At 34.6% G+C, this 13968-nt stretch overlaps 1 protein-coding gene across 5 annotated transcripts in view; it reads right to left on the minus strand.

Annotated features, from left to right (window-relative positions):
• Nucleotides 1-263: 263 nt before the first annotated feature.
• Nucleotides 264-13968, minus strand: part of PRP4K (pre-mRNA processing factor kinase PRP4K) — a 33662-nt gene continuing 19957 nt past the window's right edge. The window contains exons 7-17 of one of the 5 annotated variants that reach the window (XR_011236042.1): nt 12481-12554; nt 11125-11215; nt 10333-10480; nt 8694-8831; nt 7542-7695; nt 4680-4794; nt 3930-4081; nt 2752-2838; nt 1284-1561; nt 820-954; nt 264-309 (exon numbers count right to left, since the gene is read on the minus strand). Coding sequence is in view for 2 of the 5 variants with exons in the window: in XM_069492938.1 (XP_069349039.1) it covers nt 1358-1561; nt 2752-2838; nt 3930-4081; nt 4680-4794; nt 7542-7695; nt 8694-8831; nt 10333-10480; nt 11125-11215; nt 12481-12554 (1163 nt within the window). In the remaining 3 variants the exon portion in view is untranslated. Of the gene's footprint in view, nt 1562-2751; nt 2839-3929; nt 4082-4679; nt 4795-5484; nt 5558-7541; nt 7696-8693; nt 8832-10332; nt 10481-11124; nt 11216-12480; nt 12555-13968 lie in introns of those variants that run through there. The other 4 variants (XR_011236043.1, XR_011236041.1, XM_069492938.1 and 1 more) reach the window with 4 other exon arrangements.

A 13968-nucleotide genomic window follows, 5' to 3' on the forward strand; every position in this document is an offset into this window, starting at 1 on the left:
ATGGTTTACCTGACTTACCAGCACTGAAGACAAAAACTTTTAAAAATGGCTACAAATGCCTTGTTCACAAAAGACTTTATTATCTAGTGATGCATACTGAGAACATACAGAAATCTGCATGGTCCACTTCACATGCAGTAGAACAATCTTCACTTTACAATAAGTGAGTGTCAACTGTTTTATGCAATAGACAACACTTTAAAGTCACATTCTTAAAGAAAAGCTTCATTTACAAAAGAAATAAAAGGTAAAGAAGCAATTACCGCTTTTAAAAAGCAGCTGCTTTGTTCAAGAGTGGAAGGTTTATGCCTGTATTGAAAGACAACATGATCACAAATAATGAAAACAATGAACAAATGAAAAACACTTTTACCATAAAGCAGTACACTTTCAAAATGACATACAAATAGTTAAAAATTTCATTACGTTGTCTATCTAACCTTTAAATATGAGGACTTTTAGAATTGGGCCTCAAGATTTGTAATTAGTAAATGAAAACTACGCATTGTCTATGTCACTAGGAACTGTATTTAACAAAATGTATATAAAGTCTATAGCAAGTTGATTTTAAAAAAGTAAAGTTAATAAGAAACAGTACACTGAAGGCGCTCTATCCATCAAGCGCGTACTCTTCCAATTTTAAATGTGATGAACAGAACAGAAATTGTAACTATGCCACAGTTGCAATGCCAAAAAATAAAACAAGATCAGTTATCACACATGCAGGGAATTCTGCCACAAAGCTAATATCCCTCATTTGTCAATTGTTCCAATAAAATAACATCTTAAAACACCAGTGATGTTGATGGTTTAGCTTACCTTCAGTGTACTGAATGTTGTACACAACCTGCTTTAAAAGAGGAGACCATCCCTGCAGGCAGGCTCAAGAAGGAACAGACCCCTTTCGGCACTGACTACACCAAGGGCATGCTGCTGTGGCCTGCACACACACACCTAGGAAAACGTGAATATAAACAGCATTTACGCTGGCCATTTTATCTGAAGACCAAAATGAAGCCAAGTCTGCTAAACACAAATCAACCACCCAGTATTACTACTCATTTTATAACAGATGCTTCTGTCTTTTATGTGAACTGCAACCATATACATTAGCACTGTAATTTTGTGCAGTCTTGGCAATTCAAACAGTTCTACAGTGAAATTTCACATAAGACACAAAACAGATTAACTAACATTTCTAAAAGAAATACCACCCTTGGTGTTAATTCAAATATATCATGCTTCCTCAAATTTGCTGGAGAAATATTTATAAGTTTATATACATTAATAAACTGCTGTGAAATTCCTTCAGTCTTTGTATTTAATTACTTAAACCCTTGGAGTTTCTTCATCTCGTTTAAATTTTTTCCTGAATGAAGGCATGCTGTAGGGCCTGGTTGATGCTAATTCGTTTAGCTGGGTCCAACATTAGGATCTGGTCCAACAAGTCCTTTAGCTGGTGTACTTTTTTACGTTGGTCTTCAGGAAGTCGCTGGCACCCAATCAAGTCAGCCAACAGGTCCTTAGTTGGATTAATGGTGCTCATAACAGTAACTTTCTCCTAAAAATAATTTTTAAAATGCATATCTCTAAATAAGTTACTAAACATATATAACTTAAATCAGATTGTTTCTGGGTCTATCAAAAAATATTAAGAATATATACATAAAAATATATACATAGTCGCTCGCCCACTGCGTAACAATGTTTCAAGCAAGGACAGGTTGCATATAAGATAATGGTCCTGTAAGAGGAGAATACTGTATTTTTGCTATGTTTGGAGACACAAATACTTACCATTTGTTACAACTGCCTGCAGTATTCAGTATAGTAACATGCCATACAGGTTAGCAGCCTAGGAGCAACAGGCCATACAACACAGCCCAAGTGTATAGCAAGCTGTCTACCATCTAGGTTTGTTTAAGTATACTCTACGATGTTCACACAATGATGAAATCCCCTAACAAGGCGTTTCTCCTAGTCATTAAGCCAAGTGTGACTATCATCGTCTACTGATTTAAAACTTTTATGTGGCTTCCTCTAACTTCTACATCCTCTCAAGAAGCTATCAAAAAACTTAAATGGAAAAGGTCAACCCCAAGTTAGCAATGAAAACTAACAGTAAGTCCTTGCTGTGTGAACTGTACCTTCCCTAACCCTACCCCGAAGTGGTAAGAGACAACATGTAAACAAGTTGACTCCATGAAGCGTTAGATTCTCTGACAAAGTCAGGGACACATAGTATAATGGGGCAAAAATAAGAAAATCATTACTTCAACCTGGAGGTTTTAGAAAGGCTCATACAGAACATGTATTTCAACTGTATTTCAGTTTGTATCATGAACCTGGTTTGCCATTCTAAGGAACTTAAACATTATCGTATAGGTAACAGGGAGCCAACGAAGGCTTTTAAGCAGGCGGAATAACATAATCAGATACATTTAAAAAAAAAAAAAATCACTCCAGCAGCTGTATGAAATCTAGACAGGAAGCCAGATCAAGAAAGTAATCCAAGGGAGAAGTGATGAGCCTATAATAATATTATCTATAATAAAAACAAATTCATCACACTAGAAAAACATTTTTAAATCCCTTCATCTTTTTCATAGCCTGATATTTTATTCAGGAATTGGCCATTAGCAAAAAGGAAATTCAGTGTTTTTTAAAAAAAATATTCACACCTTCTAATGCCACTTAGTACTCAATTCATTAACAATAAAATAACTGTTTAACACATTAAAACAGACTTACCCTCTCTGTTACTTTATCAACTTCTATGTACATGAAGTTGAGATTTTGATCAAAATGTTGGTCTTTAAATACACCTTTCCGAATCATCTACACAACAAAACAGAAAAACTTGGGTTTTGAACTATTACGATACCACATAGCCTACTAACAATTTAATACATAGTAGTCACACAAACATACTTAGTTGCTCTGGGTTTCTTTGACCTCAGATTCCTCTGCCATCAGGAATTTTTTAAACATCCTTGGAAAAGTTAATATAAATGCTATACCTTACCACTAGTTAATAGCATGAAATATTTTCCCAAGCAGTGACTTAAAGCCAATTATACTATCAAATTGTGCTTTCACTATTTAAAATTAGGAATTAACACTTAAAATAATTTGTTCTTAGTAAAAATACTGAGGTCTTCTCTCTTAGCAGTTAGGAAACCTAGTGACATTTTACAATTATGTTAACATAGCACTGATACAATACAGGTCACACTTCATTGAAACAAATACCAACATAGCCAATTTCTGTGTAACTTACTCTAAACAAGTTCAAAATAATAGAATCGGGCTTTTAGAGATTTTTAAAAGCCATTAATGGCTTCTGACCTACAAGGAAAACAATCAGAAATTCAGCAAGTAAGCTGAAATCTTTTAGCTAAGATATGGCCCTTAGACATTTAACAAATGCCTAAAATTCTTCCTTCATGTTAAAGAGAAACTGGCATCAGAGCTGAAGCACAGTTAGAAAGGTGTCACATCAAATGCATTTTCTTGGTACCTTTCCCAAATAACCTCCAATCTTTAATAAACTGAGTTCCTCTTACAATATCCAACATCGACCTATTCATTCTGACCACTAAGGACTTCCTTACATTTTAACTCACCTGATCTGCACCTTTTTTCATTCCATTTCCAAATTTGCAACATTTACCAACAAGTGTGTGTGCCCAAGAATACTGTTGCTTCTCTGCCCATCACTGAAAAAGTTCTCTTTATTCTCTTGGCTAATTAGAAACACTAATTTAAACACCAGAAATGGGAAAGAAGCTAAAAAATCATGGTAGCCATCTAACTTGCCTCTCTGAAATTTTTGTTTTATAGCTCACTAATGGTGAGCAAGTGTCAGCAGTCTGTCAGTTTGTAAGAAACTAAGATCTTGAAAAAATAAGCTCATGTTTATGTCCTACCTTATTTGGCATCTTTCCTTTGAGATCCATAGCGAGCTTCAACATATGGTTATTGGTTTTGCCAGCAAATAAAATTTTTCCAGTATAGAGTTCATATAAGGTACAACCTACAGACCACATATCTATACCATAGTCATAGCTTTTACCTATAACTGAAAGCAAAATGAAAGTTGTAATATATGAGGATAAAAATGGTTGACTACTAATAATTTTTATTTCCATTAATGGGGGGACTAACTTAGCATGGAATGTAATCACTATCTTAATACCTTAGTTTGGTGATTAGTTTCATGTTCTTTCCCACTAATTCTTAAGAGATTCAAACTTAAAAACCTTAAAAAATGGGGGCTTGGGGGAGGAACTGAAGAAGTAAAAGAAAATATGTCTATCTTCTCTTTTGTTCATTTCACCTTTTGGTGGAGGTGCTAATCAGCCTCAAGCAAGGTAACAGGAAGAGAAAAAAGAAAGGTCCACATAATCCACAAATGTGATAATCAGACCTTGAATAATCAAGAGCAGTCTTCTAAAGTCGAGGATTTTCCACAATGTTTTGCTACTCATGCCCGACATGATCAATACTCCTGTCACAACTACCTTCATTCCACCTGAGGAGGATGAACTCACTCTGGTTCCCTTTCTCATGAATGAACTTGTGCAGCTGCTAAAGTGTGATGGAAAACAGGCTTAGACATTAAATATGCTGCTTCCACCATATACGATGGCCCAGGTCAAACATTTTAAGAAACTTACTGATTTCAGGAGCACGATAAAATCTACTGACAAGATAAGGCGTTATGTCGTTATCTGCAACATGTGAAGCTGACCCAAAATCGCAAAGCTTTAAAATAGTTTTTGATTCATTAACCTGCAAAACATTTTTTCAAAAAAATTTAATTCAAGCCAGGAATAATTAAGACAAATAAATAAATAAAAATAATTGGCTTTGAGAAGCCAACACTGAGAATAAAGTCACTCACTTTAAAATTCCTTTTCTATTTACTTAATTCAATTTCCTAATTATGAAAAATTAAGGGCTATAATGTTTGATTATAATTAGTAAAAACTGTTTTCAATGAGAAAATGTGAGACAGTAACAAATAAATTTAATTTTAATAACAGCATTTTTTAAAGGATGGGACAGAGAGAAAAATCTAATTTCATGAAGCAAAGCATCTTCTAAAAATGCCCCGAATACCTGAATAAAGTCAAGTTTCATTAATAATCAGACTAAAGTTAACTTTCAGTTGCCAGAAAATTAAAATGGCAATGAAAGCAGGATGATTCAGATTAAATCTGGACAAAATGAAAACAAAAACATTCTTCATCCGAAGCTGCTAGATCATCCCAAATTTAGCAATCACTTCAAGTCTAAAAAATATTAACTCCCTTAAATATAAAGAAGGTATTAGTCAAGAAAATGTTAAATATATCTGGCAAAACTGATAAACATGAACTCTATATTAGTCATTTGTTTCTTTTTTCCTTTGTAAATACTTCAACATACACAGTAACAGTGACATCTGTTGAGAAAGGCTGGAGTTGCTCCCATGACTGCTGCCACTCATGAGTCAGAAGCATGTTCAGGATTAACAAGTGAAGATAATTCATATTCCAGAGTCCCTTCCCCCCTTCAAAAGAGACACACACAAATTCCGAGTTGGGACTTGAACTTGGCCTACTGTTCCCACCCCAAACATAATACTTTAAATAGCCCTAGGCATTCTCTGTAGGGATATCATAAAGCTTGATCAGTGTTACAAATGGGACTATTATAAATGATATCCACAGAATTAAGCTAATAACAGAGATGATTATTTTTAACTGCCACACTGATTACCATTCGCTGCATTTTGGGAATCAGGAAAATGGAAATCTTAAAATGGAAAAGTTCTTTTGAAGTTTTTTTAAAAGTGTAAGTTGAATTTAGCTACTCAATGAAGCAGCTTCAATACCCAGAGAAAACATTTGAACCATTTTAAAATTAGAATCTATCAATGGGACTCTTAGACTGGCTGAAATGCCTTAATAATTAGCAGGGTATCTACATTCATATGCACTTCAGTTGGCTACACAAATTCTACTCCCTCCATGAGGAAATGTGGAGGGACTTCTACCACACTGATGGCTGAAATCACAGGCTTTGGATTTTCACTAATAGACATCAGCTCCACATGTCTCTGAGGTTTATTTTTTTTCTTCCTCAGAAAGGAGGGAAAACATTTAGTTTCTGAAATCCAGGAGAAAACCTATACTGGCTTAGCATTAATTCAAGGAAAAATGAGGTTTTAAAAACAAGAGCTTCTAAGACATTGGCAAGTGTCTTACTCTCTAACCTCCACAATGTTTATAAAGATGTTTACTGTATAATTACATTTTAAATTTACATGTTTTGTGCATTCTTTGATATGGGCAATATATTCTAAACTTAAAACAATGAGGTAAAAAAATCAACTGTGAAGTTGGCTAGGCAATTCTACAATTCATTATAATGTACTTGCCATTTCAAAGTAATTACTCAGTTCTCCTAACTCCAAGTTGTATTAGCTATAGAATATAAACTGAGACCAAACGTAAAAATGGAATGTACTTCATTATTAATGTGGTGGTCTGGAAGGAAATATTTTAAGTTATTAACAAAGAGAAATCTGAACTAAAGATCTTAGCTATTGATAAAGAGTCTTTAAACTTAAATGAGATCATAATCTTTTAAAGAATTTTTGTCATAGTTCAAATATTTCCCAATAAAGGACAACTAACATACTTGGTTTTTCCTAAAACTCTCTCCTAGGCATCAATGCAGGACAGTTGATATAAGGTACCCATTGAAAAAAAATGCAATGGAGAATAAACATGTTACTGTCAGATGAGCTAGGAATTCTCCAAGTTGTGAACATGCCCCAAACTACGAAAACCACAGAACAGCATGGAGGAACGGGGCCAGGGAGAGGAGGAGTGTGTGTGCGCATTAATCACACCACTATGATAAGTATTTCCAAATTTGAAAACTATAAACATTGTAAAATCTGCATGTTACTATACCAAAACTCATTAGTAAGAGAGGTTAAGACTTCAAAAGGGATGTCTTTCAATACAATACCTAACCACAACTGAAGTTTATTGTGTTTGGGCCCCCAGGAGCCACAGCTTCTAAAGCAATAAATAAAGAGAAAACAAGAGTTACTCCTAGGTACCTTTTAAACTCAACTCTATACCCTTTAATGTCCCTAATTCCATTAGTCTATCAAATTTGAGGGGAAAAAACTGTGAACGCTCCTTAGTTTAAAACAGCGACAAACGTGTGCAGCATTTTTTCAGATACCTGAGGATGCCCATTATTACTACATTAAAGTGTTCTTTGGGTTTGTGCATATTCTGAATCCATCAATCAATAGAAAAAAAATGGGACAATGGCCAATTTCTTCCTTCTTCATAATTTCCTCTAAAATTTCATGGCCCAATTTCCAAAAGAGGTAAAAATTGGTAAAGCCATTTGAAATTGATTATTAATACACTGAATTATGCTTCTAAGATGTCATCTCTGGAACAACATAATAATCACATTGCTAGTAAAGAGTGGCATGATGTACAAGGTAGCCTGGTGTTTTGACTTACCAGGATATTGTCTGGCTTAATATCTGCATGTAGGATATTGCATCTTTTAAGGAGTTTCAATGCCAGGAACAGCTGTTGACTATAGGATCTTACAGCTTTAATATGAAGACCAACATCCTTACCATATTTTTTTAACACCTCTCGTAAATTCATACTTTAGGACAGAAAAAAAAAAAAAAAGTTAAAATGCAAAATGAAAACATAAAAAGGCAAAAACATTTTCCAGCATAAAGTTAACATCAAGTGCAAAATACGATGAACAATGAAAATATTCTGGCCGGGCGCGGTGGCTCACGCCTGTAATCCTAGCACTCTGGGAGGCCGAGGTGGGCGGATCGTTTGAGCTCAGGAGTTCGAGACCAGCCTGAGCAAGAGCGAGACCCCATCTCTACTAAAAATAGAAAGAAATTATATGGACAGCTAAAAATATATATAGAAAAAAATTAGCCGGGCATGGTGGTGCATGCCTGTAGTCCCAGCTACTCGGGAGGCTGAGACAGGAGTATCGCTTGAGCTCAGGAGTTTGAGGTTGCTGTGAGCTGGGCTGACGCCATGGCACTCACTCTAGCCTGGGCAACAGAGTGAGACTCTGTCTCAAAAAAAAAAAAAAAAAAAAAAGAAAATATTCTGTTTAAGAATCTGCACCTCCAACATTTGATAAATTACTTTACACTGAAATGAGAGCTTATCAAACTGTGTGTACATAGCACAATTTCCCAATAAAATTCAATTTTCAAAGTAAGTAGAAATGAAGATATGCATAAAATTCCTATTTTGATTTTAGAATGGGTTTACATTTGAAAGCACAACAATGAAACCATACTGTTCAAGGTCAAAATTGTATTTCTACCCCACCACTCCCATTTCTTTTCATTCTGGCCTAATCCTTCCCTGAAGTATTTAATTTTAAGAAAATCTCTCTGGTGACCTGTAGGCCACGTGAGCTTAGTGCCTGGTACACAGTCAATTAATGTTTGTACACTCACAATTCATTCCAGAAGCTAGCTCTTAACCAAAAGTTAAACATGAGAGCTGAATGGAAAAAAACAAATCAAACACCCAGAAAATCTGTCATGGCATTTATCCAGAGTGAGGTTGGTAATGACAAAGAAACTAAATTTTCAGTTTAATGCATAGGTTTCGACATTATACCTGAGAGGCTCAAATACAAGACAGAGATGCTGTTTGTGATAAAAGTGTCTGAAGAGTCGCAGACAATGAAATTTGTCATCAGGATCAGCATCATTAAGTTTTTTCAAAAACTCTAGTTCTTTTAAACCAGTCTTTTGCCTAAAAGAAAAAGAAAATTTAAGTCAAAATTGAATATACACAGAATTTAAAACTAAATAATATTTATATACTAGTCCTAGTCTGATCTATTGTAGGTGATATTAGTATTTTGCATTTTTAAAGTACTAATAAATCTATTATTGAGGAAATAAGTCTCTATATATCATTCACATATTACCTTATACATAGCCAAGTACTATTTCCATGGATAGAGTTAATTTCCAAAATAATCAATGCACAAAACAGAAACATTGAGGAACCCACCTTGCTTGAAGGAATATTAATCTTGTACATTTTATTTCAAAATGTCTTGACATAATTTTTTTAAAATCAGAAATGGAAGTAACAACATTGTATACTAGTCTTGGTTCTTTTAAGAATATGTGCTACTTGGTGCCTTACCAAATTTTAATATTTGGTTATCTTATGAAATTCTGGCTATAATTTGTCAAGTTGCATTTTAAAGTGAGTGGCTAGAATACAGAAGTTGAGCCTTCCCATCAAAACAAACGAATGCCAGGCACAGTGGCTCATGCCTGTAATCCCAGCTAGTGGAGAGGCTAAGGTGGGAGGATCCTTTGAGCCCAGGAGTCTTAAGACTGCAATGATTGTGTCATTGCACGCCAGCCTGGGTGACAGAGAGAAACCGTCTCTTAAATCAAAACAAAACAAAACAAAACAAAACAAAAAACCCATAACCAACCAAACCAAAAATCCTTTGCTAAGCCTGGGGCAATGTAAACTTCTTCAACACTTCTTTCTCACATTTCAAAAACTTTAACATCAGCTCAGTGTGTGTGCAGATTCTGTATTAAAATGTATGGGTATGACAATTACCTATTCTATTAAAGGAAAAAAGCAACAGATAGACAAAAGATACAAATAATTCCCATCACTCTCTGATAAATCAGTTTTCACTTTTTCACAGGCCACTATGTATTCAGTGACAGCTAGTAAATACAATCTTTTCATTTCTCACCACTGGTCTTAAGACATTCACAGCAATGGACAAGCAGTAGAACGAAGGAGTCCAAGTTAGTATTAGTGCACACAGCAGATACTGAAATGCACTGAAATGAATCGAATACAATCAGCCTATTGTGCTAATACATATAACACATGGCTACAAATTAAAAATCCTTGCTCAAGCAGGGACTAGACAAAAAAAAAAAAAAAAAAAATCCAGTCAAAATAAACTGTCCCTGTCACTTTATGGATATAATACTTGCTTTACACAGACTGTGCCACATGTATTATGCTTTTAAAAAATTGGCATTTAGGCCAGGTGCAGTGGCACATGCCTATAATCCCAGCACTTTGGGAGGCCAAGGTGGGAGGATCACTTGAGCCCAGAGTTCAAGGCTGCAGTGAGCTATAAGGCCACTGCACTCCAGCCTGGGCAACAGAGTGAGACCCTGTCTCTATAAACAAAATTAAAAAAGAAAGATGTATAATAAATTATGTTAGTAAAGGTTTCATCACATATGTTTTCTGAACTTACATGAGCTCATTGTTTCTGATAATCTTTACAGCCACTTCTTGGTTGGCTCTTGCATTATCTCTGGCTCGTACAACATTACTGAATACACCTTGTCCAGTATAGCCGTACACATTGTAACGTTTATCTAGGACTTCACCTATGTTCACACCTAAAAAAGTAAATTAAAAATTAGAATTTTGACCATAATACATAGAATCAGAAAGTAGGAAACACAGTGCAGTCACCTAAAACTTGGGTCAAATCTCTACTGTGGTTTCCTAGACACAATGAAGAATCAAAGCCATGTCTCCATTGATCACTCTTTCGGAATGTGGTTAGAAGTTGCATGCCCACTTCAGATCACTAGAAGAAGAGTTCCCGTTGTCCTATCTACTGCTGACGATTTTAACATTGAGTAGGGAAGAAATGTGCTCACTGAAGTGTTTCCAATTGTAGTCCTGCATGACAAATAGTGCATGACTGGCATCCGAAGTTTCTTGTTGTTTTCTTGGTTTCAGATCAAGACAAGCAAGTGACGTACCCCTTCCTTCTGGAGGATTATCTCATGGCTGAAAATAACTTTGAATAGATTTAGGTTGAACATGAAGTCTTTACCTTACCTCAATTTGTGATGGTTCTGGGCTGCTTACTAGAATACAACATGGGTTCATGAAGCTGTTGGATGTGCCACACTTTTTAAGTGATGGCACTGTGGGTGTCATTTTTCATTCTCCAATATGTGACTGCATCAAGCAACACGCTTTTACAAAGTGTCACAAAGAACTCTAAAGGGCATACAAACTGTGAACTTACGATAATAGCCTTCTGCATCAGTCCAGTTGTCTCTAAGGTTGGGATTCTCTTTGAAATCTTTTCCAATGCCAGCAGCCCGAAGACGAGCACTCTAAAAAAGAGGTAACATGAACAGTTTACCCACTAATCAGACATTTAAAGCATTTCCTTTAAAACAAAAAAGAGCAAGACCAACTATAATTTAATAAAAGCATTTTGCTGCAAATTAAATAAACTCTTACTATCACTTATGTAAATGCGATATATTTAAAACATCATTACCAACGTCTCTTATATCACAATAATGCTCAGGAAAAAAATTAACAAAGTATCTTCTAAAGCTTTTATGAATGATTAGGGCATTATAAATGAAAATAAAAACTCAAAACCAGATCTGATTTTCTATAGCTGTTATAACATTTGCATTCTTCCCACATATGCATGAAATGTAACATTCACTGGCTGTACTAGATGAGTCTACAGAAAATTTAAAAATAAGAATATCTCATACTTCTGAAGATTCTTTATTGCATTTCACTCACTTTCCATAACCAGAAGATCCTTCAATATCACCTAGGCAAATGATGAGTGTCAACACTTTGGCTCAAGGCTACCTTACCCTCTCCTAATCCACCTAATTTTTGGTGTTCCTATCATAGCACATTGCTTGAGCCAATTACCAAGGTCTTCAGGGGCCTGTACACCGTTTACTCTATTTCATTTTAATTCCTTATGTTTATCCTCCCTACCTCGTCTTACTAAGGCCTCATATTTCTCATGTTCTTTGAAATTTATATTGAAAATGGCCTCACGCTTTTGAGTGTATTTTTGGTTGAAGACCTTTTCAACAAAAGGCACTGATAAATCTTTAAGAAAAAGAATGGCTAAATGACCAAAATTTCTTAATCCACTCCTTATAACATTTCCAACTCTTCAATGAATTCTATTAGGCTCCAAATCCTTAAGTTCTCAATTGCCCACAATACAGAGGCCCAAAAGCAGACTCTGTTCTAACGAAGACCTGGAAAATACTGGTATCTCCTTACCTCACCTAAAATCACATCTATGTCTACGTGTGTGTGTTTACCTATACAGATAATTCACACACAAATAACTACACATTTAAGTCATTTGGTATGTGACATTTTTGAAACTCTCAAATTGTTCTGCCATACTTGTTTTAAAATTTTGACATAATTTCAGATTTAGAAGAAAGGTCCAACATTAGTAGAGTTTCCAGATACCCTTCACCAAGATTGTCCAAATGGTAATATTTATTACATTTGCTTTACCCTTCTTTCTTGATATATATGTATATATACACATACATGTTATACATATTTTTTTCTGTTTAACAGTTGATTTAAAATTACTTACATCAAAATATGCAGCAAACATATCATCAGATTCTGTAAACATATCAGGTGCCAAGAGCTTCTTCTGAGATGAACCTTAAAGGAAATTAGCATTCATATTTGAAAAAGGAAGAGACACAAATTAAAACACAAGTCAGTGGAAAGTTACTAACAGTAATTCAAACTTTCTTCCCCTTACACATCAGTATTCAATTATGAATCACTGCATTTCAGAAACTTGAAAGACCTAATATAAACTTTTACCATTGTTAGTTTAAATGAATAACAGCTAAACAATGCCTTATATTAAAATGAAAGTTACTCTTTAAATCTCAAAGGATTCATATGCCCAATACAGACACTGATTATAGATAAAACATCTATTTCTCCCTTACGAAGTCCAACAATCCCACAGAAAACTGCGTAAAAAAATTAAAATGAGTTCCAAGAAAAAAAGAATGCAATGACTTTAAGCATATGAACATATGTTCACTATCACCTCCCTCCATTAAGGAAAATGCAAATTAAAACTACAATGAGATACCATTTCTCACCTCTGATGCTGGCTAAAAACCCAAAAGTATGATAACATTCTGTTAACAAAGATCTGGATAAACAAGCACTTAGAAATTGCTTATGGGATGGCAAAATTGTACAGCCCTTATATTAATACAAGAGGGGAATTTGACTATAGCAAAATAACATATTCATTCATTCTTCTGACCCAGCAATATCACTTACAAGAACTATCCTAAAATGCAGTGGCCAAGGATAAAAAAATGACTTAATGCGCAATGCTATTATAATTAATATACAATGGAAAACAAGAACTGCCCACAATCCAAATATACAATATTAGAAGACTGAATAAACTATGGCATGTCCTATAAAAAGGAATGTGGAAGATCATACTGATACGTGTATAATCTGTGTGTGTAAAACACAAAACACATACACATACAAAAGATATATGTTTTAACAATTAAAAAAAAAAGACAATTTCTAAAAACCAAAAGCAAATGGAAATAAACCTAAATCTAGCAAACTGGTAGTATAACCATACAGAGAATTATTTTAAATGATTTTAAAATAGAATTGTGCTTATACACCTTGGAATGTATCCTAAGAACAAAAAAAAAACCACTGAAATTTCAAGTTGCATTCAGTACATTTGGCAATGATAATCATACTGATTATCTTATGTATATAAAAGTTTCATAAGAATAATATATCAGTGATTGTGTTATTAGGAACTAAGTTTTTCGTTGTAACAGAAAAGAGATAGAAATATAAAATCTGATAGAAGTTAATAAAACCTCTATACTCTCAAAATATTGGTAGTATCAGTATGAACTTTCTTTCCAAAAAAGTATGTATTTCCTAACTTTGTCCAAATGAAAAGGCCCAGAAATAATCGGTACCCCTAGGTGTCCTGTGACGTCTAATGGCATTTCCTATTAAATGGAACCAGGGTTCCTTGGAGAAATAGCCGATTCTGCTCTGGGGCAGG

The sequence above is a fragment of the Eulemur rufifrons genome, chromosome 18 (assembly GCF_041146395.1).
Source record: "Eulemur rufifrons isolate Redbay chromosome 18, OSU_ERuf_1, whole genome shotgun sequence".
In the NCBI taxonomy this organism is placed as follows: Eukaryota; Metazoa; Chordata; class Mammalia; order Primates; family Lemuridae; genus Eulemur; species Eulemur rufifrons.